Source organism: Phyllobates terribilis, unplaced genomic scaffold (genome assembly GCF_046119375.1).
Source record: "Phyllobates terribilis strain yellow unplaced genomic scaffold, ASM4611937v1 Scaffold_5__5_contigs__length_657084704, whole genome shotgun sequence".
In the NCBI taxonomy this organism is placed as follows: domain Eukaryota; kingdom Metazoa; phylum Chordata; class Amphibia; order Anura; family Dendrobatidae; genus Phyllobates; species Phyllobates terribilis.
Window position 1 is genome coordinate 120323058 of NW_027362765.1, and position 23943 is coordinate 120347000.

The 23943-nt window shown below is 44.0% G+C and overlaps 2 protein-coding genes across 2 annotated transcripts in view; one reads left to right on the top strand and one right to left on the bottom strand.

Annotated features, from left to right (window-relative positions):
• TNFRSF6B (TNF receptor superfamily member 6b) overlaps positions 1–23943 on the top strand; it is a 253607-nt gene that overhangs the window by 62202 nt on the left and 167462 nt on the right. The gene's annotated exons all lie outside the window — the stretch shown is intronic.
• STMN3 (stathmin 3) lies at positions 1694–22100 on the bottom strand. Its single transcript, XM_073682868.1, has 5 exons — positions 21793–22100; positions 6277–6372; positions 6027–6202; positions 2809–3000; positions 1694–2027 (listed from the first exon to the last, which is right to left on the bottom strand). The coding sequence occupies exons 1-5, from the start codon at positions 21809–21811 to the stop codon at positions 1968–1970; spliced, it is 543 nt and encodes a 180-aa protein (XP_073538969.1). The 5' UTR covers positions 21812–22100; the 3' UTR covers positions 1694–1967.

The window sequence follows — 23943 nt, forward strand, 5'->3', positions numbered from 1 at the left end:
CTAGTGCACGCATGAACTAAGAGGATTAATTGGTGCAGCTGGGAGCCGGGGTACGGGTTGCTAGGAGAGATGGGCGGGTCCAGCAACCCACATACCTCACCTCTGGGTGTGGTTAACAGCCTATAAAATGGAGGCTGTTTGTTTGGCACATTGTCTGTGTTTGGAGGGAGAAGGCCTCCTGTGTGTTGTTTCTAGATGGAGCTGTGTGCTGTACCAGAGACTTTGTTCAAAGTACTGTTCTCCTTTGTTTTGCCTGCACTAAAGGCTGTTTATTTGCACTTTTTACTTATGAAGGTTTATGAAGTTAATAAACCGCTGTGGACATCTAAAAGAACCTGCCCTCCTGTTTGCCTCTCAACGGCCTGAGTGAGTACCATCCCTACAGGCCCACTGAGACTTTTTCACCAAGGGCCCACAAAAACCTGGAGCCGGCCCTGTATGGGTAGATTCTACCACTGTTATGAGGGCACTATGGCTGGCACTATGTATGGGTGCATTCTACCACTGATATGAGGGCACTATGGCTAGCAGCATTATGTTTGGGTACATTCTACCACAGTTATGAGAGCACTATGGCTGGTACTATGTATGGGTGCATTCTACCATTGTTATGAGTGCACTATAGTTGGCACTATGTATGGTTTCTTTCTCCCTGTCACTGTTATGAGGGCACTATGGCAAGCACTCAGTATGGGTGCATTCTACCACTGTTATGAGGGCACTATGGCTGACACTATAGGGGAACATTTTGTTTCACTCATAAACTCTGATACACACATGCTCTTTGATACTACCTATGAGGGCACTGATACTGCTTATGGCTGTTACTATTCAGGGGACACGTTGGATGACCCTAATGATGGAGGCATTTCTGCTGTCACATATATAGGGGTCTCAAGACATTTTTTTTAATATATCCTATAACATCTTATAATCTTTATTTTCATTTCTGCCATAATGAGATGCTCGTGCTTCGGGGTGGCCTTTGGGGAGGGGCTGTAACTGGTGCTTTCATTCACTGGTGCTATCTCTGGCTTCTGACAGGTCACTGTGCTTTCAGTGACCTGCTTACTATTTTAAATATTGCCTTTGTAATTTCTGTGGCAAAGTGAAATTTACATGCCCCAAATTGCCGCCCGTGCATGCGCACTAGCATCTTTCGGTTGCCGAGAGATGCTACAACGCACATGCGGGTGCCATTTTGCTTTTGGAAAAATAATTTGGGTGCAGCAATATGGCGCCGCGCGTACGCAATAGCATCTCTCGGCAACCGAAAGATGCTAGTACGCATGCTCGGGCGGCGGCGGCCACTTTGGGGCATGGACGTTTCACTTTGCCACAGAAATTACAAAGGCAGTATTTAAAATAGTAGGCAGGTCACTGAAACCACAGTGACTTGTCAGAAGCCAGAGATAGGAATACATAATGAAAGCATCAGTTACAGACCCTCCCCAAAGGCCGCCCCAATGCACAAGCATCTCATTATGGCAGAAATGAAAATAAATATTATAAAAGAACCACTGGACGGATTTCATCAACAAAGGTATCATTTTACTCAGTGTAAGGACACCCACCTGACAGTGTATGTAGTTTACTAAGCACAATCCTACTGACAGGTGCGCTTTAAGTCACCTTTGAATCCCATTTTTAACTCCTGTCGTTGCTTATATCACACAATGAACTGGACATCAGGTGGTCGAACAATTGTAATTTATATGGTTTAAAAATAAAATATGCGAGGGGCATAATTCTCTGGAAGAATCTGCAGACGTGCGAACCTTATGGCATAACCTTATGAACCTCATCACTCCAGGGCGACCGGATCATTATGGTGACAGATCAGGAGGGATGGGGGGCAGACGGGGAGGGATTGTGTGATGAAGTGACAAATGACATGTACATAAAATAGTTTTGTTTGCTGTTTTCTTATTGAGAGCTGGCATGGAAGTCCTCAGCGGCGGCGGCTTCTATCCAGACTTCTCCTCCCCCTGCTTCTTGTTCTTGCGGACCTCCTCTGCATGAATCTCCTGGAATGACAGAACGACAGATTATCCTACAATAAGACAAGTCTCACTAGAGCCAGGATGTTGGGTCCTAATACTCTTAAAATGATTTGCCACAAACAAAAGTTAATTTTAATCAATAGATCTTGGAATAATAATAACTTCCACAATTGAATGTGTTTAAATAAAATGTTCCTGTGCTGAGATAATCTTATATATGTGTCCCTGCTGTGTACTGTGTAATGGCTGTGTCTGACCATACAGGGACATGGTCTGATCATACCACAGCTCCTGGGCAGGGGGGAAGGAAAGAGAGTATACAGACAGGGCAGCATGGGATTTCAAATAATTCTTTGAGGTAAACATTGTTTTAAAACTGGCAGGGAAATGCTTTACCTCACAAAAAGAATCAGCTGTGATCCCTTGCGGTCCTGTCTGTATATTATTTTGCTTCCCCCCCCACCCCTTGTCCAAGAGCTGTGGTATGATCAGACCATGTCCCTGTACGGTCAGACACAGCCATTACACAGTACACAGCAGGGGCACATTTATAAGATTATCTCAGCACAGGAACATTTTATTTAATCACATCCAATTGTGGAAGTTATTATTATTCCAAGATCTATTGATTCAAATTAACTTTTGTTCGTGGGAAAACCCCTTTAATGGTAGTTTCTATTCACTGACAGCAAGCAAATATTTTCTAGTAATTATTCTAACATTCTGACTGCTGCCTCGTCTATGTGATTAGAGGAAAAAACATATCTGTGTTTGTGTAATGAAATGGCAATGCCTTGCTGGATACCTTCTCGCGGAGACGCTCCCTGAGAGCCGCCAAGTGGGCATCACGTATCTCCTGGCTCAGCTCCATCTTGTAGTTGAGTTTTTCCTCTGCCATTCGGCTGAAGTTGTTATTGTCTTCTATTGCCCTGTGCAGAACGTCCCGCTCATGTTCCCTCTTCTCAGCAAGCTGTTTCAGCACATGAGCTTCCTGGGTCTGAGGGAAAAGACCAGTCATATGGTAGAAAAAGACCATCTGCAAAATGTATGTAACCGATGCCCAGGTTGTACCAGCTGTACATATATAACTCTTCAGAAGATATATAACGTATACCAGCTATACATATATAATTATATACAGAATATACCCAGGTTATACCAGCATGTTCCATATCACTGTGTACCAGATGTATAACTTATACCAACTGTACATATATAATTATATACAGAATATACCCAGGTTATACCAGCATGCTCCATATCACTGTGTACCAGATGTATAACTTATACCAACTGTACACATATAATTCTATACAGAATATACCCAGGTTATACCAACATGCTCCATATCACTGTGTACCAGATGTATAACTTATACCAACTGTACATATATAATTATATACAGAATATACCCAGGTTATACCAGCATGCTCCATATCACTGTGTACAAGATGTATAACTTATACCAGCTATACATATATAATTATATACAGAATATACCCAGGTTATACCAACATGCTCCATATCACTATATACAGGAGATACCCAGGTTGTACCAGCATGCTCCATATCACTATATACAGTGGGAAAGGAAAGTATTCAGACCCCTTTAAATTTTTCACTCTTTGTGTCATTGCAACCATTTGGTAAATTCTAAAAAGTTCATTTTTTTCTCATTAAAGTACACTCTGCACCCCATCTTGACTGAAAAAAAAATCAGAAATGTAGAAATTTTTGCAAATTTTTTTAAAAAAGAAAAACTGAAATATCACATGGTCATAAGTATTCAAACCCTTTGCTCAGACACTCATATTTAAGTCACATGCTGTCCATTTCCTTGTGATCCTCCTTGAGATGGTTCTACTCCTTCATTGGAGTCCACCTGTGTTTAATTAAACTGATAGGACATGATTTGGAAATGCACACACCTGTCTATATAAGACCTCACAGCTCACAGTGCATGTCAGACCAAATGAGAATCATGAGCTCAAAGGAACTGCCCAAGGAGCTCAGAGACAGAATTGTGGCAAGGCACAGATCTGACCAAGGTTACAAAAGAATTTCTGTATTACTCAAGGTTCCTAAGAGCACAGTGGCCTCCATAATCCTTAAATGGAAGACGTTTGGGACCACCAGAAGTCTTCCTAGACCTGGCCGTCCAGCAATCGTGGGATAAGAGCCTTGATGAGAGAGGCAAAGAAGAACCTCAAGATCACTGTGGCTGAGCTCCTGAGATTCAGTAGGGAGATGGGAGAAAGTTCCACAAAGTCAACTATCCACCAGTCGGGCCTTTATGGCAGAGTGGCCCGACGGAAGCCTCTCCTCAGTACAAGACATATGAAAGCATAGAGTTTGCTCAAAAACACATGAAGGACTCCCAGACTATGAGAAATAAGATTCTCTGGTCTGATGAGACGAAGATAGAACTTTTTGGTGATAAGACTAAGCGGTATGTGTGGAGAAAACCAGGCACTGCTCATCACCTGCCCAATACAATCCCAACAGTGAAACATGGTGGTGGCAGCATCATGCTATGGGGGTGTTTTTCAGCTGCAGGGACAGGACGACTGGTTGCAATTGAAGGAAATATTAATGCGGCCAAGTACAGAGATATCCTGGATAAAAACCTCTTCCAGAGTGCTCTAGACCTCAGACTTGGCCAAAGGTTCACCGTCCAACAAGACAATAACTCTAAGAACACAGCTAAAATAACAAAGGAGTGGCTTCAGAACAACTCTGTGACCATTCTTGACTGGCCCAGCCAGAGCCCTGACCTAAACCCAATTGAGCATCTCTGGAGAGACCTGAAAATGGCTGTCCACCAACGTTCACCATCCAACCTGACGGAACTGGAGAGGATCTGCAAGGAAGAATGGCAGAGGATCCCCAAATCCAGGTGTGAAAAACTTGTTGCATCATTCTCAAGAAGACTCATGGCTGTACTAGCTCAAAAGGGTGCTTCTACTCAATACTGAGCAAAGGGTGTGAATACTTATGACCATGTGATATTTCAGTTTTTCTTTTTTAATAAATTTGCAAACATTTCTACATTTCTGTTTTTTTTCAGTCAAGATGGGGTGCAGAGTGTGCTTTAATGAGAAAAAAATGAACTTTTTAGAATTTACCAAATGGCAGCAATGAAACAAAGAGTGAAATATTTAAAGGGGTCTGAATACTTTCCGTACCCACTGTACAAGAAGATGTATAACTTATACCAGCTGTACATATATTATTATATATCAGAAGATACCCAGGTCATACCAGCATGCTCCATATCATTTTATACAAGATATATAACTTATACCATTCTATACAGGAGACACCCAGGTTATATCAGCATGCTCCATATCACATTATGCAAAATGTTTACCTTATACCAGCCAGTGGTGGAGGTGGTGTGGCACAGGGGCAGTTGCGCAGGCCTCAAAGTCAAAGAGGGTGCAAAATTAGACCCAGAAGCCCCACCACCACCACTGAAAGCGGCAGTCAACATGATATGCAGTAACCGAGATAACGATAATGAACCTGTTTTAATTTATTACTAAAAGCTGTTTTTATACTTTTTACAACCCTTACTAAGGTTACAGGTTGGCATAGCGCTGGGTAAGGGCTAGGAATGGGTAATAAAATAATTACTAAAATGTAATAGAAAGTAAAAATAATAACAATATTTAACCTTTTCATTTTTTTTTAAGATTATATCTGATTTCAGCTAAAAGGGAAAAAAAATAGATGGTCAAAGGGTAAACTAAAATTACATCAATAATTTCATCAAAATGCAATACATGTGCTTGGGGTTTAAGGGGTTTAATAGTGGACTATTGGAAGGGATTCAGGAAGTGCTAACAGGTCACATGTTAGGGGGCACAAAATACTTTCCTTGCCCCGGGTGCTGGAAATTCATACTACACCAATATATTATTATATAGCATTCGTTGCCTGGCATATTGCAGTGTGGCATAACCTGGGTACCTTCCTAAAATTACAGAAGAAGCAAATATAGTTAGGACATCCATAAGTTACCCTTCTCCTCTCTTCAGCAGCCTCCAGCCTCTTCTGCAGTTCTTCCAAGGAAACCTCCCTCTTCCTAGGAGAGATGGCCAGTGGAGGACCATCGGGGGACAAGTCTGAAGGAGATTTCAAGATCACCTCAAAGCTCTGCCCTGACGACCTTTTATTCAGCTCCTTCACCTCCATGTCTATGAACACATAAAGACCATTATCAAGACACTGGAATAGACTTTCTCAGGAAGGATATAAGAGGTTTTCTGACCTTCATATTCAGTGATTGTCTTGGGATGAGGCTGCGAGTAAAAGCAGGAGCAGATCAGGGACAGCATAGACAGCTCCTTCATCTTCTCTTTGTAGGCTGCGAGAAGAAACAATTCAGTGAAGAATCCCTTTAATAATCATCCATTGCTCACTGGTACTTCACATCATTAAGAAACCTTATGACAAGCAGTGCCATGTCTGTCACCGAACTGAGAGCTTCCCTCTTCATTTGGTATATCAGCTACAGACCTATCACCCCCCTGAAGAAGCCGCATAATGCAGTGAAACGTGTTGGGAAAATGATTTGTATTTTTATATAAGTGACTATACATTTCCCACATGCTATTCGTGGTGTGCCCTGCCGGCATTCTCAATTGTATGCATGATATAAACACATAACATTTCTGATTCACTGCCTCGCCATGTATATCAGCATTAACGTCATGTAAAGGACATAATATCAAACAGCCAGCTGAAAACCTGGCATATCTTAGGGATCACTAAATTTAAGTTTAATTTAACACCATAGTGTCTGGTAGATACATATTTAGAGGGCTAATTGATAGGTAACCACTAAGCTAACTGGAGATTAGTCCTTAATTGTTCCTTTTATATATTTTTTTTTAATCCACAAAGCGGTTTAGTTATACTGATAAGTAACTTAAATGGAGAAAGTTGCACATTTTTTATTTTTTTTTTCTCTTTTTATAGATAAAAAATAATTTTAACCTCTTCCTGATATATTATTATGTAATATCGGGTTCTACTTTTTGATGAAAACTTAGGAGGTGAGCTTGCATCATTCCCGGAAGACACTGGCTGTGTTTCACAGCCAGCATCTGCCTCTAACGGCCCCCATACACTAATGTCAGCTAAATCTACTGATATTGTTGGGTTCAGCCCCAGTCTAATGTGTAAGGGGGCCCCCAACAGCGACAGATGATATAGAGGAGAGAATGATCCAGCTTGCCCGATTTCGGACTGCCAATCCTTTTGTTTTCAGCGAGATAAGCCGCCATCAGAGGAGTCTGGCAGTGTCTCATAGAGAACACAGGAGCACTCAGCCAAGCGTACGCTCTTGTATAAGGGCTCTTTCACACGTCAGTGTTTTGAGTACATGCGGTGTCCATTTCCACACGTACTGGAGACACTGACACACGTAGACCCATTCAAATTAATGAGTCTGCGCACATGTTAGTGTGTTTCCACTGACGGTGTGTCCGTGGGCAAAACACGCTGACATGTCAGTTTTTTACCCGCAGCACGGGACGCAAAACGTCCCACACATGTGCACACTGATGACACATGGATGACATCCGTGTGTTATCAGTGTGACACGTACTGTCGCCTGGGAATCAGAGGTACAGTACAGTTAGCGTTGTTCCCCTGCGCCGGGTGCTGAACGCTGCCCTCATCATTGTGCCCTGTCGGCGCTGCGCTCAGCAACAGCAGGGGACAATGTTGAGAGTAATATTCTGCCCTCGCTGTGTCCTGGTGTAAAAATAAGAATAAAATAAAAAAAAATCCTTATACTCACCTCTCCATCTGACCGCTCACACTGAGGAGCCGGGGAGAATGACTTGCTCCAGAGAGCAGGCCTCTGCTCTGGGCTGACCTCAGTGAGTGACAGGACACCACTCATGAGCTCAGCGCAGCTCCGGAGCCCGCTCGCTGTGGCGAGTCATTCTCCCCGGTGTGTGCGGTCAGATGACTTACAGCGGGGGACACTTAGGACAGGTGAGTATAAGGATTATTTTATTCTTATTTTTACACGTTTTGGATACAGCAGGAGCAGACTATGACTCTCAACATTGTCCCTTGCTGGTGCTGATCGCAGCGTCGGCAGGGGCCAATGATGAGAGATTCCTTCAGCACACGGCGCTTGGGAACAGCGCTAACTGTACCGCTGATTCCCAAGCGCCGGTACGTGTGATACTGATGCGGCACATGTTTGCCACACGTATCAGATATCTCCAGTACTGATTTTTCCAGTACTGGAAATATCCGGACGTGTGAAAGAGGCCTAAGGTAGAGTCAGCGAGACAGCTGCCGGCTGAATGATTGGTCAAATGACAGCTATTTAAACTGTGTCTTGGAGATTTAACAGCAGCGACTGGAGCTGAGATCCGCTTGCTATTGTTAATTTTTTAAGAGCGGCTGTCAATTTCTGACAGCAGCAACATTTACTAAGTGTAGCCCAGGGGGTGCAATGTTCCACATGCCCATTGCCCACCCCCATTCCACAGGAATGTGATCGGTGGATGAATTGTTATAGCACCCAGGGCTCTGTTGAAGGCCTTCCTTCACTTCCCCGAAAATCAGCCAAGTAATTTTCCTCCTGCTGAAGTCCTAGATTCCTCTTTCATTGCCCCCATAAAGTATTATGCCAAAAAAAGTGCCTGCCAAACACTGTATGATACCCCCATGGTGAATTCCTCTACATGCACAGTGTAATGACCCTACTGTACCCCACCTCAACTCCCAAGGCAAAGTAGTGACCCCAACACAGTATGATCCCCCAACTGTGACCCCCACACAGCCCTCCATGCACATTAATGGGTCTACATACAGTAAAATGGCCCCACACTGTATAATGGCCCACACCAGCCCTCCAAACAGAATAATGGCCCCCACAGAGTATGATGGACCCACACAAACTTTCACACTATAATTGCTTGCATACAGTATAATGGACCCCCACATATTATAATGGCCCCACATAGCCTTCCATATAGTATAATGCGCCCACCATAATCCTCCATAAAATATAGTGCACTCCCCACAGTCCTCCATAGAATATAATGCTCTACCCATGGTCCTCCACACAATATAATGTACCCCCCCATGGTCCTCTACACAAGTATAATGCACCCCCCATGGTCCTCTATACAGTATAATGCACCACCATGGTGCTCCACACAATATAATTCACCCCCCATAATTCTCCATACAACATAATGTATCTCCATGGTCCTCCATACAGTATAAAGCACCCCCATGGTCTTCCATACAGTATAATGCGCCCCATGGCCCTCCATACAGTATAATGCATCCCCCACGGTCCTCCATACAGTACAGTGTACCCCCATGGTCCTCCACACAGCATAATGCAACCCCATTGTCCTCCATACAACATAATGCACCCCATGGTCCTCCATACAGTATAATGCACCCCCATGGTCCTCCATACAGTATGATTCACCCCAGGGCCGGCTCCAGGTTCTTCTGGGCCCCGGGCGAAAGAGTCTCAGTGGGCCCCTTTAACACATACCACGATTCATGATGCAGAGATACGGCAGAGAAATATATATATATATATATATATATATATATATATATATATATATAGTACAATGCAAAGATTTCACTTCTTACTCCACACAGAATACTGGCCCCCATATAAGGCTCCATACGGAATACTGGCCCCCATATAACGCTTCATACGGAATACTGGCCCCCATATAAGGCCCCATACGGAAGACTGGCCCCCATATAAGGCCCCATAAGGAATACTGGCCCCCATATAAGGCCCCATACGGAATACTGGCCCCCATATAAGGCTCCATGCGGAATACTGACCCCCATATAAGGCTCCATACGGAATACTGGCCCCCATATAAGGCTCCATACAGAATACTGGCCCCCATATAAGGCTCCATACGGAATACTGGCCCCCATATAAGGCTCCATAAGGAATACTGGCCCCCATATAAGGCTCCATACGGCATACTGGCCCCCATATAAGGCTCCATACGGAATACTGGCCCCCATATAAGGCTCCATATGGAATACTGGCCCCCATATAAGCCCCATACGGAATACTGGCCCCCATATAAGGCTCCATACGGAATACTGGCCCCCATATAAGGCCCCATACGGAATACTGGCCCCATATAAGACCCCATACGGAATACTGGCCCCCATATAAGGCCCCATACGGAATACTGGCCCCCATATAAGGCTCCATATGGAATACTGGCCCCCATATAAGGCTCCATACGGAATACTGGCCCCCATATAAGGCTCCATACGGAATACTGGCCCCCATATAAGGCCCCATACGGAATACTGGCCCCCATATAAGGCTCCATACGGAATACTGGCCCCCATATAAGGCTCCATACGGAATACTGGCCCCCATATAAGGCTCCATAAGGAATACTGGCCCCCATATAAGGCTCCATACGGCATACTGGCCCCCATATAAGGCTCCATACGGAATACTGGCCCCCATATAAGGCTCCATATGGAATACTGGCCCCCATATAATCCCCATACGGAATACTGGCCCCCATATAAGGCTCCATACGGAATACTGGCCCCCATATAAGGCCCCATACGGAATACTGGCCCCCATATAAGGCCCCATACGGAATACTGGCCCCCATATAAGGCCCCATACGGAATACTGGCCCCCATATAAGGCTCCATATGGAATACTGGCCCCCATATAAGGCTCCATACGGAATACTGGCCCCCATATAAGGCTCCATACGGAATACTGGCCCCCATATAAGGCTCCATACGGAATACTGGCCCCCATATAAGGCCCCATACGGAATACTGGCCCCCATATAAGGCTCCATACGGAATACTGGCCCCCATATAAGGCTCCATACGGAATACTGGCCCCCATATAAGGCTCCATACGGAATACTGGCCCCCATATAACGCTCCATACAGGATACTGGTCCCCTTATAAAGCTCCATACAGGATACTGGCCCCCATATAACGCTCCATACAGGATACTGGTCCCCTTATAAAACTCCATACAGGATACTGGCCCCCATATAAGGCTCCATACAGGATACCGGTCCCCTTATAACGCTCCATACAGGATACTGGCCCCCATATAATGCTGCATGCAGGCTGTTACCCCCCATATAATGCCCCATACAGGCTGCCCCCCCCTTATAATGCTCCATGCAGGCTGTTACCCCCCACATAATGCCCCATACAGCCCCCCCCCCTTTTAATGCTCCATGCAGGCTGTTACCCCCCACATAATGCACTATGCAGGCTGCCCCCCCCTTTATAATGCCCCATGTAGGCTGTTCCCCACCTTATAATGCCCCATGCAGGATGTCACCCCCCCCCCTCTTTATAATGCCCCATGCAGGATGTCCCCCCCCTCTCTTTATAATGCTCCATGGAGGATGCCACCACCCCCCTTCTCTTTATACTGCCCCATGCCTCCATACATTAAAAAAAAAATCAAATACTCACCTCCCTTCTCCTCACCTGCTACCTGCTGCCCGCTGCTCGGATCCGAACTCCAGCGTTGTCGGCGTCTTCCCGCTCAGCGCTCCCTGTGACGGCTCAGGGGAGGGCGTTGTGTAAAGACGTCACCGCGCCCTCTGACCTGAGACGTCACAGGGAGCGCAGAGCAGGAAGACAGCTGATCTGTGAAGGCACAGGGAGAGGTAAGTATCCAGCTGCCGGGGCCCTGAGCAAGCGGCGTACAAGGGCGGGCGCTGACACCGCTCTCCTCCGCCCATAGCCCAGCGGGGTGCGCGACCGCCAGTGGGCCCCTCTGCCTGCTCAGGGCCCCGGCATTTGCCCGGGTGCGCCGGCTGCTGACGGCGGCCCTGATTCACCCCCATGGCTCCATGGTCCTCCACACAATATAATTCACCCCCCATAATTCTCCATACAACATTATGCATCTCCATAGTCCTCCATACAGTATAATGCACCCCCATGGTCTTCCATACAGTATAATGCGCCCCATGGCCCTCCATACAGTATAATGCATCTCCATGGTCCTCTACACAATATAATGCACACCCCATGAGCCTCTATTAAGTATAATGCATCCCCCACGGTCCTCCATACAGTACAATGTACCTCCATGGTCCTCCATACAGCATAATGCAACCCCATTGTCCTCCATACAGCATAATGCACCCCCATAGTCCTCCATACAGTATAATGCACCCCCATGGTCCTCCATACAGTATGATTCACCCCCATGGTCCATGGTCCTCCATACAGTATGATGGACCCCCATGGTCCGCCATACAGTATAATGCATCCCCCTGTAATGACATCATCACGCCCGTTGCTCTGAGACGTCAAACACCGAGGAAGAATGATGGGGTGGAAGCGTCTGCTGATGCGCTCTCCTCCATCATCATTGCTCGCACTGGGCCCCCCTCTGGCCGTCAGCGCGAGCAATGATGATGGAGGAGGGAGCGTCAGCAGACGCTTCCACCCCCATCATTCTGTGCAGGCGGCCGAGCAGTGAGGGTGCTAACAGGTGGAGGCTTGCTGCGGTGAGGGCCCGGTGCGGGCTCCCCGGCTCACGGCCCCATAGCAGTGGTGTGGCCTGCCGACATTGTCAGTACGCCACTGTTAACGCGGTAATCCAGTATATGTTTGGTACAAATATAAAAAACAAAGCACTTTATTTAAAACATGACATACCAAAAAGACAAAAACCTTAGTATCAAAAACACAAAAAAAAACACAAGTAACTTCACTTAGCTAATAGGTGCTTATAGCTTAAGCTATGTTGTTTGCATTTTTTTCATGCATTTTTTTACACATGTTTTTACTGCATTCTCCTCTTTGTTATGTCACGTTTTAAATAAAGCTGCTTTGTTTTTGATACTTCCTGGTATTTGGCTTTGACAAAACTTTATTGATATGCGTTTTTAGTGCGTTTTGTGAAATTGACATCTTGTGGATTGTAAAAACGCACCACAGGTCAGTTTACACAGCGTGAAAACAGAAGCACAGTGAACATGAGATTTCCATAAATCCCATCCACTTTGCTAGAATTGTAAGATGCTGCGCAAAGAAAATAATACACAGCATCATGAACTCATAGTAGAAACTTAACTTAAAAGTGGATAAAAATAAATAAAAAAAATATTAAAAATACAGAGAATAAATATATAAAAATTCTAATCACCACCCATTTCCCACATTTATAATAATCATACGTGGTATCACTGTAAAAGTCTGAATCGATCATTATATAAAAGTAATGCTGTAAAAGAAAGAAAAAAAAAAGACAAGCTTGTGTATTTTTTTGTGGACGCAATACAGCCGAAAAATGTAATAAAAAGCTGTAAAAATGACGTATCTGCCCCAAAATTGTATTGCTCACCACGCAAAAAAAAGCCCTCACATGGGTCTATTGACTGAAAAATTAAAATGTTCTGGATCTCAGAAAATGGTGACAAGAATTTTTTTTTTAGGAATTTCTGAACTTTTTTCAACATTTAGATGTAAAAAAATTTTTCGCTGCTAGGTCATATTTACAACAAAATGAACATCGTAAAAACAAAACCCCAAAAAAAACAACAAGTGCGAAATTACGTTTCTGGCGATAATTTCACCGCACTTGGAATTTTTTCCCTGTTTTTCCAATATATTGTAAGGTAAAATGAATGGTGTAATTCCAATCTACAAGTAGTTCCGCTAAAAAACAAAAAAAACAAAACAAGCCCTCGTATGGCTTTGTAGACAGAAAAATAAAAAAGTTATGGCTCTTGGAAGAAGGGGAGGAAAAAAAAGGAAAATTGCCTGGCCAGGGAGGGGTTAATCACAAGTTAAATTTTAATACTGTATATACAAGTGACTGGTGTAAGGAAGGCATCTATTTACCTTTTTTGTCAATTTGCTAATATCATTCCCTCATCATTAGCACTTTATTCTTAGCAAATATGAGTTTTGTTTTAATTAAATTAAAAAAAACAAGTACAATGTGACTTTTTAAAACACAGAGGATTGCCTAAACTAATACATATCAGCTGTGAGAGCAGGACTAGGAAAAGTAAGGGTATGTGCACACGGTGCGGATTTGCTGCGGTTTTGACGCTGCAGAAATTCTGCACCATTTCCGCACCTAATATGCAAATTAGGTTACTTGCGGTTTTTTGTGCATTTTTTTGATGCGGTTTTGCCGCATGTGTTTTTCATGTTGAAATTAGAGAATAGTTATTTTTTAAACAAACTTTATTGATCATCATGTAGCGTTTTTGTGTGCGTTTCCGCTGCGAAAACGCAAACAAAACACACGTGCGGTTTTTACGCATGCAGATTTTCCTCATCCAATGCAAGTCTATGGGGAAAATCCGCATGCATTTCCGCGAGAGAAATAGACATGCTGCGGATCTGATAAATTCACCTCATGTCAGTTTCCGCAGGTGATCCGCAGGTGCACAAAAATGCATAGTAGGCATGGGATTGCTAGAAATCCCATCCACTAAACTGTAACATCGGGCCGCTGCGGTTTTGATGCTGCATAAAAACGCAGCGTCAAAACCGCAGCAAATTCGCACCGTGTGCACATACCCTAAAGAAAACACAGACCTAATGTCTCTAGAGGTTCACAGTATATTACCTGCACTGGTACACAGTAACAAAATGTGTGGTAGCAGGATTAGGCTATGGAATTAAAGGGGGTGTCCTGACTTTAACATTGATGGCCTATCCTTAGGAACAGTGGGGATGCGACACCCGGGACCACCGCCGATCAGCTGTTCCCGGTGTCGGACGGATATGCTCAGCAATGGAGCTGCACTCACAGCTCCGTTGTCTGTATAGTGGCCATGGTCGGGTACTTCACATCCGGCCCTATGCGAGTCAAGATGGGGTGGACATGCAGGACCCGACCGTGGCCACTATTCCGTTGATGAAGCTGCGCTGTGCTGCTCCGTATCTGAGCAGTTCCGGCCGACACCGGGAGCAGCTGATTGGCGAGGGTGCTGGGTGTCACACCCCCACCGATTAGACATTGATGACCTATCCTAAGGATAGGCCATCAATTTAAAGTTCCGGACAACCCCTTTAAATAACTCACCCAGGGACGTTGTGTAGCTCACAGAGGATTGCCTATATTCATACATTGCATCAACCATCTCCTACAGGGTCATAACTATGTAAGTGCAGGGGTTGCAGTCCCATCCGACCATAGGACATAAGGGGGTTCAAAAGGTCCCTTTGAATTGACCATATGACCATTATTAATAAAGAAATGTGATAATTGAGGGACCTTTTGGAGATTTTGGATTGGGACCCATGAGCTTTAAGACTCCACTGTTCTGATATCTGAAAAAGACAAGGTGATCAAGTACTGACCTATGGGCATTTAAAGGAATATTCACAACTAGGACATTTTGATAGAATAGAAATATCCATTAGATGTAGATCTCATCACTCCTCTGCAATTTTCAGGGCTCCCATAGAAATTAAAGGAGAGAGCTACACATGCGCAGCCACCCCTCTATTCCTGTTCTTGAAAAAGATGAATGTCCCATCAGTGAGACCCACATTTATTGGACATTATGGCATATCCTATCCATATGCCATAAAAATCCCAGATAAGCACACCCCTTTAAAATATTTAGCTCACAGAGGATTGCCTTGACTGACTCGGCTGTTTGGACAAGGCTAGGTGAAATGGGTTTTCCGCTTTAAGAAAAGTGGTCCCTAAAATCTTTTATACTTCTAAAGTATCCAGTATCCACCAATGTTCCAGTCTCTGTGTTTTGGCTGCAACAGTTACATAATAATAATTTTTATTTCTATAGTGCCAACATATTCTGCAGCACTTTACAATTTTATTAATAACATAACTCAGATACCAAAAGGAGTGAGGGCCCTGCTCACAAGCTTACAATCTATGACATCGACAGCATACATCACCACTGCAGCCAATCACTGAGCTCAGCAGCTCGTGCTGCATACACTGGTAGAGCTGCTGAGCTCAGTGATTGGCTGCAGTGATGATACTCCCCTGTTACAAGATATAAGAGATGTGATCCAGCATCAGTATGCAGAGAAGCACTATATGTGCTATGTGCTGCACGTAGCGATATAATGTGCAGATTCAGGCGGAAACCAGCACCTGGTGCAAGGAGGCTGCGTCCCCAAGGTTCAGAGACTCAGACATGTCACCAAGGACAGCCTCTGCCCAAATAACCATCTCTAATCAGCAGCTATGTGTGTATGCTCCTCTAGGGAAGAGAGAGCCTGGCGCCAGCTTTCATCCCTAATTACTGAATGCCAGACATGACAGGCAGCTGGCAACAGAGTGCGCCTGAGTCCTGGGTATAAAACAGGAAGATGACGGATATGACTGACTACAAAGGGAATAGCAGAGCAGCGGCCTTCTGCGTCATATACACCGGACGTGACTTGATGTTGGTATCAAATGACAACATATGTTAACATTTATATAGCTGGAGCTTAGGTCAGATTGCTCTAGAGGACACATGTTATACTGGAAGCGCATGAAGCGATACTGGTGCCAATAATTCATTCTTTTGTCAACATTTCACAGTTTACCCTGCATATAAAGCTGAGTTGATTTCTATATACATTATATTTCTTATTTATTTCTGATCCTGAGTAACATCCAGTATTATACTCCAGAGCTGCACTCACTATACTGCTGGTAGAGTCACTGTATACATACATTACTGATCCTGAGTTACATCCTGTATTATACTCCAGCGCTGCACTCACTATTCTGCTGGTGGAGTCACTGTGTACATACATTACATTACTTATCCTGTACTGATCCTGAGTTACATCCTGTATTATACTCCAGAGCTGCACTCACTATTCTGCTGGTACAGTCACTATGTACATACATTATATTACTTATCCTGTACTGATCCTGAGTTACATTCTGTATTATACTCCAGAGCTGCACTCACTATTCTGCAGGTGGAGTCACTGTGTACATACATTACATTACTTATCCTGTACTGATCCTGAGTTACATCCTGTATTATACTCCAGAGCTGCACTCACTATTCTGCTGGTACAGTCACTATGTACATACATTATATTACTTATCCTGTACTGATCCTGAGTTACATTCTGTATTATACTCCAGAGCTGCACTCACTATTCTGCAGGTGGAGTCACTGTGTACATACATTACATTACTTATCCTGTACTGATCCTGAGTTACATCCTGTATTATACTCCAGAGCTGCACTCACTATTCTGCTGGTGGAGTCACTGTGTACATACATTACATTACTTATCCTGTACTGATCCTGAGTTACATCCTGTATTATACTCCAGAGCTGCACTCAATATTCTGCTGGTGGAGTCACTGTGTACATACATTACATTACTTATCCTGTACTGATCCTGAGTTACATCGTGTATTATACTCCAGAGCTGCACTCACTATTCTGCTGGTGGAGTCACTGTGTACATACATTACATTACTTATCCTGTACTGATCCTGAGTTACATCGTGCATTATACTCCAGAGCTGCACTCAATATTCTGCTGGTGGAGTCACTGTGTATATACATTACATTACTTATCCTGTACTGATCCTGAGTTACATCGTGTATTATACTCCAGAGCTGCACTCACTATTCTGCTGGTGGAGTCATTGTGTGCATAAATTATATTATCCTGAGTTACAGACAGTATTATACTCCAGAGCTGCACTCAACATGCAATAGAATATTATCGGTAACAGCTAGCAAGCTTCTCACCAGACACTCCCCTAAAGGTTTAGCTCAGCTCCTATAATGCAGAAGGAGGCTGGTTTTTCCAACTTAACAAACTGCAAAACGGCTTAACAAGCTTTATGCAGACAAAATGTTTGGACATTTTAAATCTGAAGTCTTCAAAATTTTAAATATAGTTCTGGAGTATAATACTGAATGTCCATCACTTGGGTTCAGTACTGGAAAGTAATGTAATGTGTGTACACAGTGGCTCTACCAGCAGAATAGTGAGTGCAGCTCTGGAGTATAATACAGGAGGTAACTCAGGATCAGTAGAGGATAAGTAATGTAAGGTATGAACACAGTGACTGCACCAGCAGAATAGTGAGTGCAGCTCTGGAGTATAATACAGGATGTAACTCAGGATCAGTACAGGATAAGTAATGTAATGTATGAACACAGTGACTGCACCAGCAGAATAGTGAGTGCAGCTCTGGAGTACAATACAGGATGTAACTCAGGATCAGTACAGGATAAGTAATGTAATGTATGTACACAGTGACTGCACCAGAAGAATAGTGAGTGCAGCTCTGGAGTACAATACAGGATGTAACTCAGGATCAGTACAGGATAAGTAATGTAATGTATGTACACAGTGACTCCACCAGCGGAATAGTGATTGCTGCTCTGGATTATAATACAGGATGTAACTCAGGTTCAGTACAGGATAAGTAATATATGTACACAGTGACTGCACCAGCAGAATAGTGAGTGCAGCTCTGGAGTATAATACAGGATGTAACTCAGGATCAGTACAGGATAAGTAATGTAATGTATGTACACAGTGACTCCACCAACAGAATAGTGAGTGCAGCTCTGGAGTATAATACAGGATGTAACTCAGGATCAGTACAGGATAAGTAATGTAATGTATGAACACAGTGACTGCACCAGCAGAATAGTGAGTGCAGCTCTGGAGTACAATACAGGATGTAACTCAGGATCAGTACAGGATAAGTAATGTAATGTATGTACACAGTGACTCCACCAGCGGAATAGTGATTGCTGCTCTGGATTATAATACAGGATGTAACTCAGGTTCAGTACAGGATAAGTAATATATGTACACAGTGACTGCACCAGCAGAATAGTGAGTGCAGCTCTGGAGTATAATACAGGATGTAACTCAGGATCAGTACAGGATAAGTAATGTAATGTATGTACACAGTGACTCCACCAGCAGAATAGTGATTGCTGCTCTGGATTATAATACATAAAAATGAAAGTAAGGGCCTGTTTAGACAGCTGTTAAATCACTGCCGTTTGGCTTCAAGAAAGCTGATTGGCAGTTCAATGCCCGCACAACTATTGGTAATATGATCGTTCTGTGTGTATATAGCATAATTTTCTTTGGAGCACAAGTCCTGTCTACAAAGGACGATGTGCTGCCGAGAACAATAATTTTTAAGCTTGCACCTGACTAATAAGCATTTTGCTCATTTGTTGGGTGATTGCTGGCCCGTTTAGACAATTCTTAGGAATGCTCATTCCTGATAATCTGCCTGTCTAAATGGGCCCTAAAAGCTCATTTACACTGCACGACATTCGATGCTAAACGACCACAGATCGGCTAGAGATTTGCCAATCGGCGAACAGGCAGATCCCACTTGCAATGTGCACAGAACTATCGGTAATGGATCGTTATTTTCGCATAGACTGCCATTATTCTCGGCAGCACATATTCTGATTACACAGGACAATAGACTGCCAAAACAATGATTTTTAAGCAAACTTAAAGAAGTTGTCCACTACTTTTCTACTGATGCCCTATCCATAGAATAGGGCATCAATGTTTGATCGGTCCCGCACCCGGCACCCCCGCCGATCAGCTGTCATCGGTGCCAGTGGCGGCCACCAGCCGGAAGTACTCACTCTACTAGCTGTAGTGGCCGCCGCAGGGTACTGCACATTCGCCTCCTATTCAATTCACTGGGAGGCGGATGTGCAGTACCCATGCAGAGTAAGGGCACCTGGAGTCCTACTTGGACTTTTCCATCAAGAGTGACAATTCAGTCTTTCTAATCACTATATGATGTACAGTTCAATATTGTCTTTTGGTGCCAGAGAGAAGTACTTTTGGGTTGGGGATCGGCTTTGGCTGTAATGTTTGTCAATGGGATCTGTGATAGAAATTGCAAAAAAAGTTCACCCTTCCTATAATCACTACCGCAAAGCTACAACCCGGGTAAAAATGCCAATCTGTGCTTCATTGCAGTTTGAGGACCCCACCCTAACCCTAACTCTCCTTTCCACTGCTGCAATATTTGAAGACATCCGGAATAAATCCTTTGTGCCGATACGTCTCCAATCTGCATTTTAATCGTTGTACCATGGAAACAGGTCATGGCAAAGGGCCATTAAACCTAGAGCCCATCTTGTATCCATGTCCTGCAGTCCAATCCAATCTATTGTTTCCTGTTATCAGCTATTTCAGGTTGTGAATGTAGTGTTCTTCATTAGGATAGGAGATAGGAAGTCCAGAAGACCCCCTTCCCCCCATGATCACTACTTTATATCCCACCTCTCCAGTGCTGAGAACCTCCGGAGACATTTCTATTCACATATGATATTGGCCGCTCCTCTTATAACGCTCCTGCACTATTATAAGCTGCTGCCAGACGCAGGTTTAGTGCATTGTGCAGAAAGGAGGCTCCATGTAATGTATTCAGAGCACAGATACAATCAAACCACCTACCAAGAAGAGGATGCACCGAGAGCAACATTCCCAGGCTCCAGCACAAAAGGAGACATCTTGTCTTATGTGGTCACAATAAATGTAATAATTTATCTTTTCACGTGTCACCAGCAATGGTCACAATCTATCTGGAAATTAGATGTCAACGGCAAAATAATCCTAGTGCTGTCCTATCGATAACCGTCTCCCACCCTATATATTCTACTATTGTATTTCCTATGTTCTCCACCCCATAATTGCCAGCCCTGGATCAGTGAGTGGAGACAATGGGAAGGGTTTGGAAACCGGAGCTTTTCGGATACATTAAGGATAAATCAGAAATTACATGTCTGATCTGCACCATACATTGACCACAGTAAAGAGCAGAAGGGGGATCCTATCCCTAGGGGCAGGGGCAACACATTGAGGAGGAAGAATGGATTACAGGATCTGGAGCTGTTATAACCAGCAGCCACTCCCTAGGCTCATCTATGTGTGTGTATGCATATACTCATATATGACCCTAAGTAGACAACACCCCAACATTTACGACACTCCTGAGGTGGTATAATAGCTGTCTGCAACGCTTATAATGAACCAAATGCTAAGTGCCTTGTCCTAAAAAATCCCACCCATGCAGGTGAAAGACGGACCCAGTAAAGCTGCGTGGGCACTGGGTCCAATCAATGGCAGAAACCATGATATTGCTGTATTCTGTGATACTGATACCGGGGAAATTATCAAGAAAAGGAGAAAATCTGCTGCATGGATCATGTAAAACCAGACAAGTGGGAGGGAGTAGACAGCATGCATGTACATGGGTGAGCATAGGCATCAGATATATAGACTATATACAGCTGACCCATCTGCACAAATCCAGGCTATAAGGATCCCCTGCACAGATCAACCCATCCTCATTCACTATACATAATATATAATGAGAATATACATACATACATAGTATATCCATAGTGAGTGAGGATGGGCTAATCTGTGCAGGGAGTCCCTATAGATGCATTTGTGCAGAATTATTTCCCTCTGTGTAATAGGAGGAGGGGGATATGCCCCATGTACACAGCTCACATACTAAAGGGAAGGCATGGTGCTGGTACATAGACCCATGCTGAATACATATTGGAGGATGCACAAATATGACATCCCATCTTGTCATTAGCAAACCAATCTAGCATGCAAAATGTAGAAAATGGAATCAATATAAAAAAGGGGCAGCCCACCACACCCAGACCCCCAGTCTGCATGCAATAATCCTGAGGTCGGTGGCTGGAGCTTCTCTCCGTATACCCCGCTCTGGAGGCAGAATGCAGCGGTGTGTGGCTGTGCGGCGCCTACCTGACATGGTGCTGACCATGGTGCTGAAGGATGCGGCGTGGAGATGGTGCTGGGTGGCGGACTACTGCAATGCTGTGGAAGGGAGAGGTAACGCCTGACTCAGCTCTAGTGGGATCCAGGCAGGGAGGGAGGAGACAGAGGTGGAGGTGGGGTGGTCGGTGCAGGAGAGAACTGGGTGGGGGGCTCCGGGGCTCCCTCACTAGAGGTGGCAGATGGGAGACGCTGGGGTCTGCTCTTATAGATTCCTGCAGCTGCAAACATTAATAGAATAGGATGGATGCACAGTCACACCCAGCACTGCTGCCTCCCCCAGCACCATTGTCAGAGCAAGGACCAACCCCCCACCAACTCAGTGCAAAGCCAGCACCCCCTATCTTCTGCCAGCAGTCACCTGTCTACAGTATCCATCTAGCCATCCGTCTGTCTAATCTTCCCATCTATCTAATATCTATATATTATCTCTTTATTATCTATCTATTCATCTAATATCTATCATCTATCTATTTATATACATATCATGTCTAATCTTCCAAACTATCTATTCATCTAATATCTATATATCTTTTATCTATTTATTATCTATCATCTATCTATCTATTCATCTAATATCTATCATCTATCTAATATCTATCATATATATATATTATATATATATATATATATATATATACAGTACAGACCAAAAGTTTGGACACACCTACTCATTTAAAGATTTTTCTGTATTATCATGACTATGAAAATTGTACATTCACACTGAAGGCATCAAAATTATGAATTAACACATGTGGAATTATATACTTAACAAAAAAGTGTGAAACAACTGAAAATATGTCTTATATTCTAGGTTCTTCAAAGTAGCCACCTTTTGCTTTGATGACTGCTTTGCACACTCTGGGCATTCTCTTGATGAGCTTCAAGAGGTAGTCACCGGAAATGGTTTTCACTTCACAGGTGTGCCCTGTCAGGTTTAATAAGTGGGATTTCTTGCCTTATAAATGGGGTTGGGAATATCATTTGTGTTGTGCAGAAGTCAGGTGGATACACAGCTGATAGTCCTACTGAATAGACTGTTAGAATTTGTTATTATGGCAAGAAAAAAGCAGCTAAGTAAAGAAAAATGAGTGGCCATCATTACTTTAAGAAATGAAGGTCAGTCAGTGCGAAAAATTGGGAAAACTTTGAAAATGTCCCCAAGTGCAGTTGCAAAAAACATCAAGCGCTACAAAGAAACTGGCTCACATGAGGAGAGCCCCAGTAAAGGAAGACCAAGAGTCACCTCTGCTTCTGAGGATAAGTTTATCTGAGTCACCAGCCTCAGAAATCGCAGGTTAACAGCAGCTTAGATTAGAGACCTGGTCAATGCCACACAGAGTTCTAGCAGCAGACACATCTCTACAACAACTGTTAAGAGGAGACTTTGTGCAGCAGGCCTTCATGGTAAAATAGCTGCTAGGAAACCACTGCTAAGGACAGGCAACAAGCAGAAGAGACTTGTTTGGGCTAAAGAACACAAGGAATGGACATTAGACCAGTGGAAATCTGTGCTTTGGTCTGATGAGTCCAAATTTGAGATCTTTGGTTCCAACCAACGTGTCTTTGTGCGACGCAGAAAAGGTGAACAGATGGACTCTACATGCCTGGTTTCCACTGTGAAGCATGGAGGAAGAGGTGTGATGGTGTGGGGGTGCTTTGCTGGTGACACTGTTGGGGATTTATTCAAAATTGAAGGCATACTGAACCAGCATGGCTACCACAGCATCTTGCAGCGGCATGCTATTCCATCTGGTTTGCGTTTAGTTGGACCATCATTTATTTTTCAACAGGACAATGACCCCAAACACACCTCCAGGCTGAGTAAGGGCTATTTGACCAAGAAGGAGAGTGATGGGGCGCTACGCCAGATGACCTGGCCTCCACAGTCACCAGACCTGAACCCAATCGAGATGGTTTGGGGTGAGCTGGACCGCAGAGTGAAGGCAAAAGGGCCAACAAGTGCTAAGCATCTCTGGGAACTCCTTCAAGATTGTTGGAAGACCATTTCCGGTGACTACCTCTTGAAGCTCATCAAATGAATGCCAAGAGTGTGCAAAGCAGTCATCAAAGCAAAAGGTGGCTACTTTGAAGAACCTAGAATATAAGACATATGTTCAG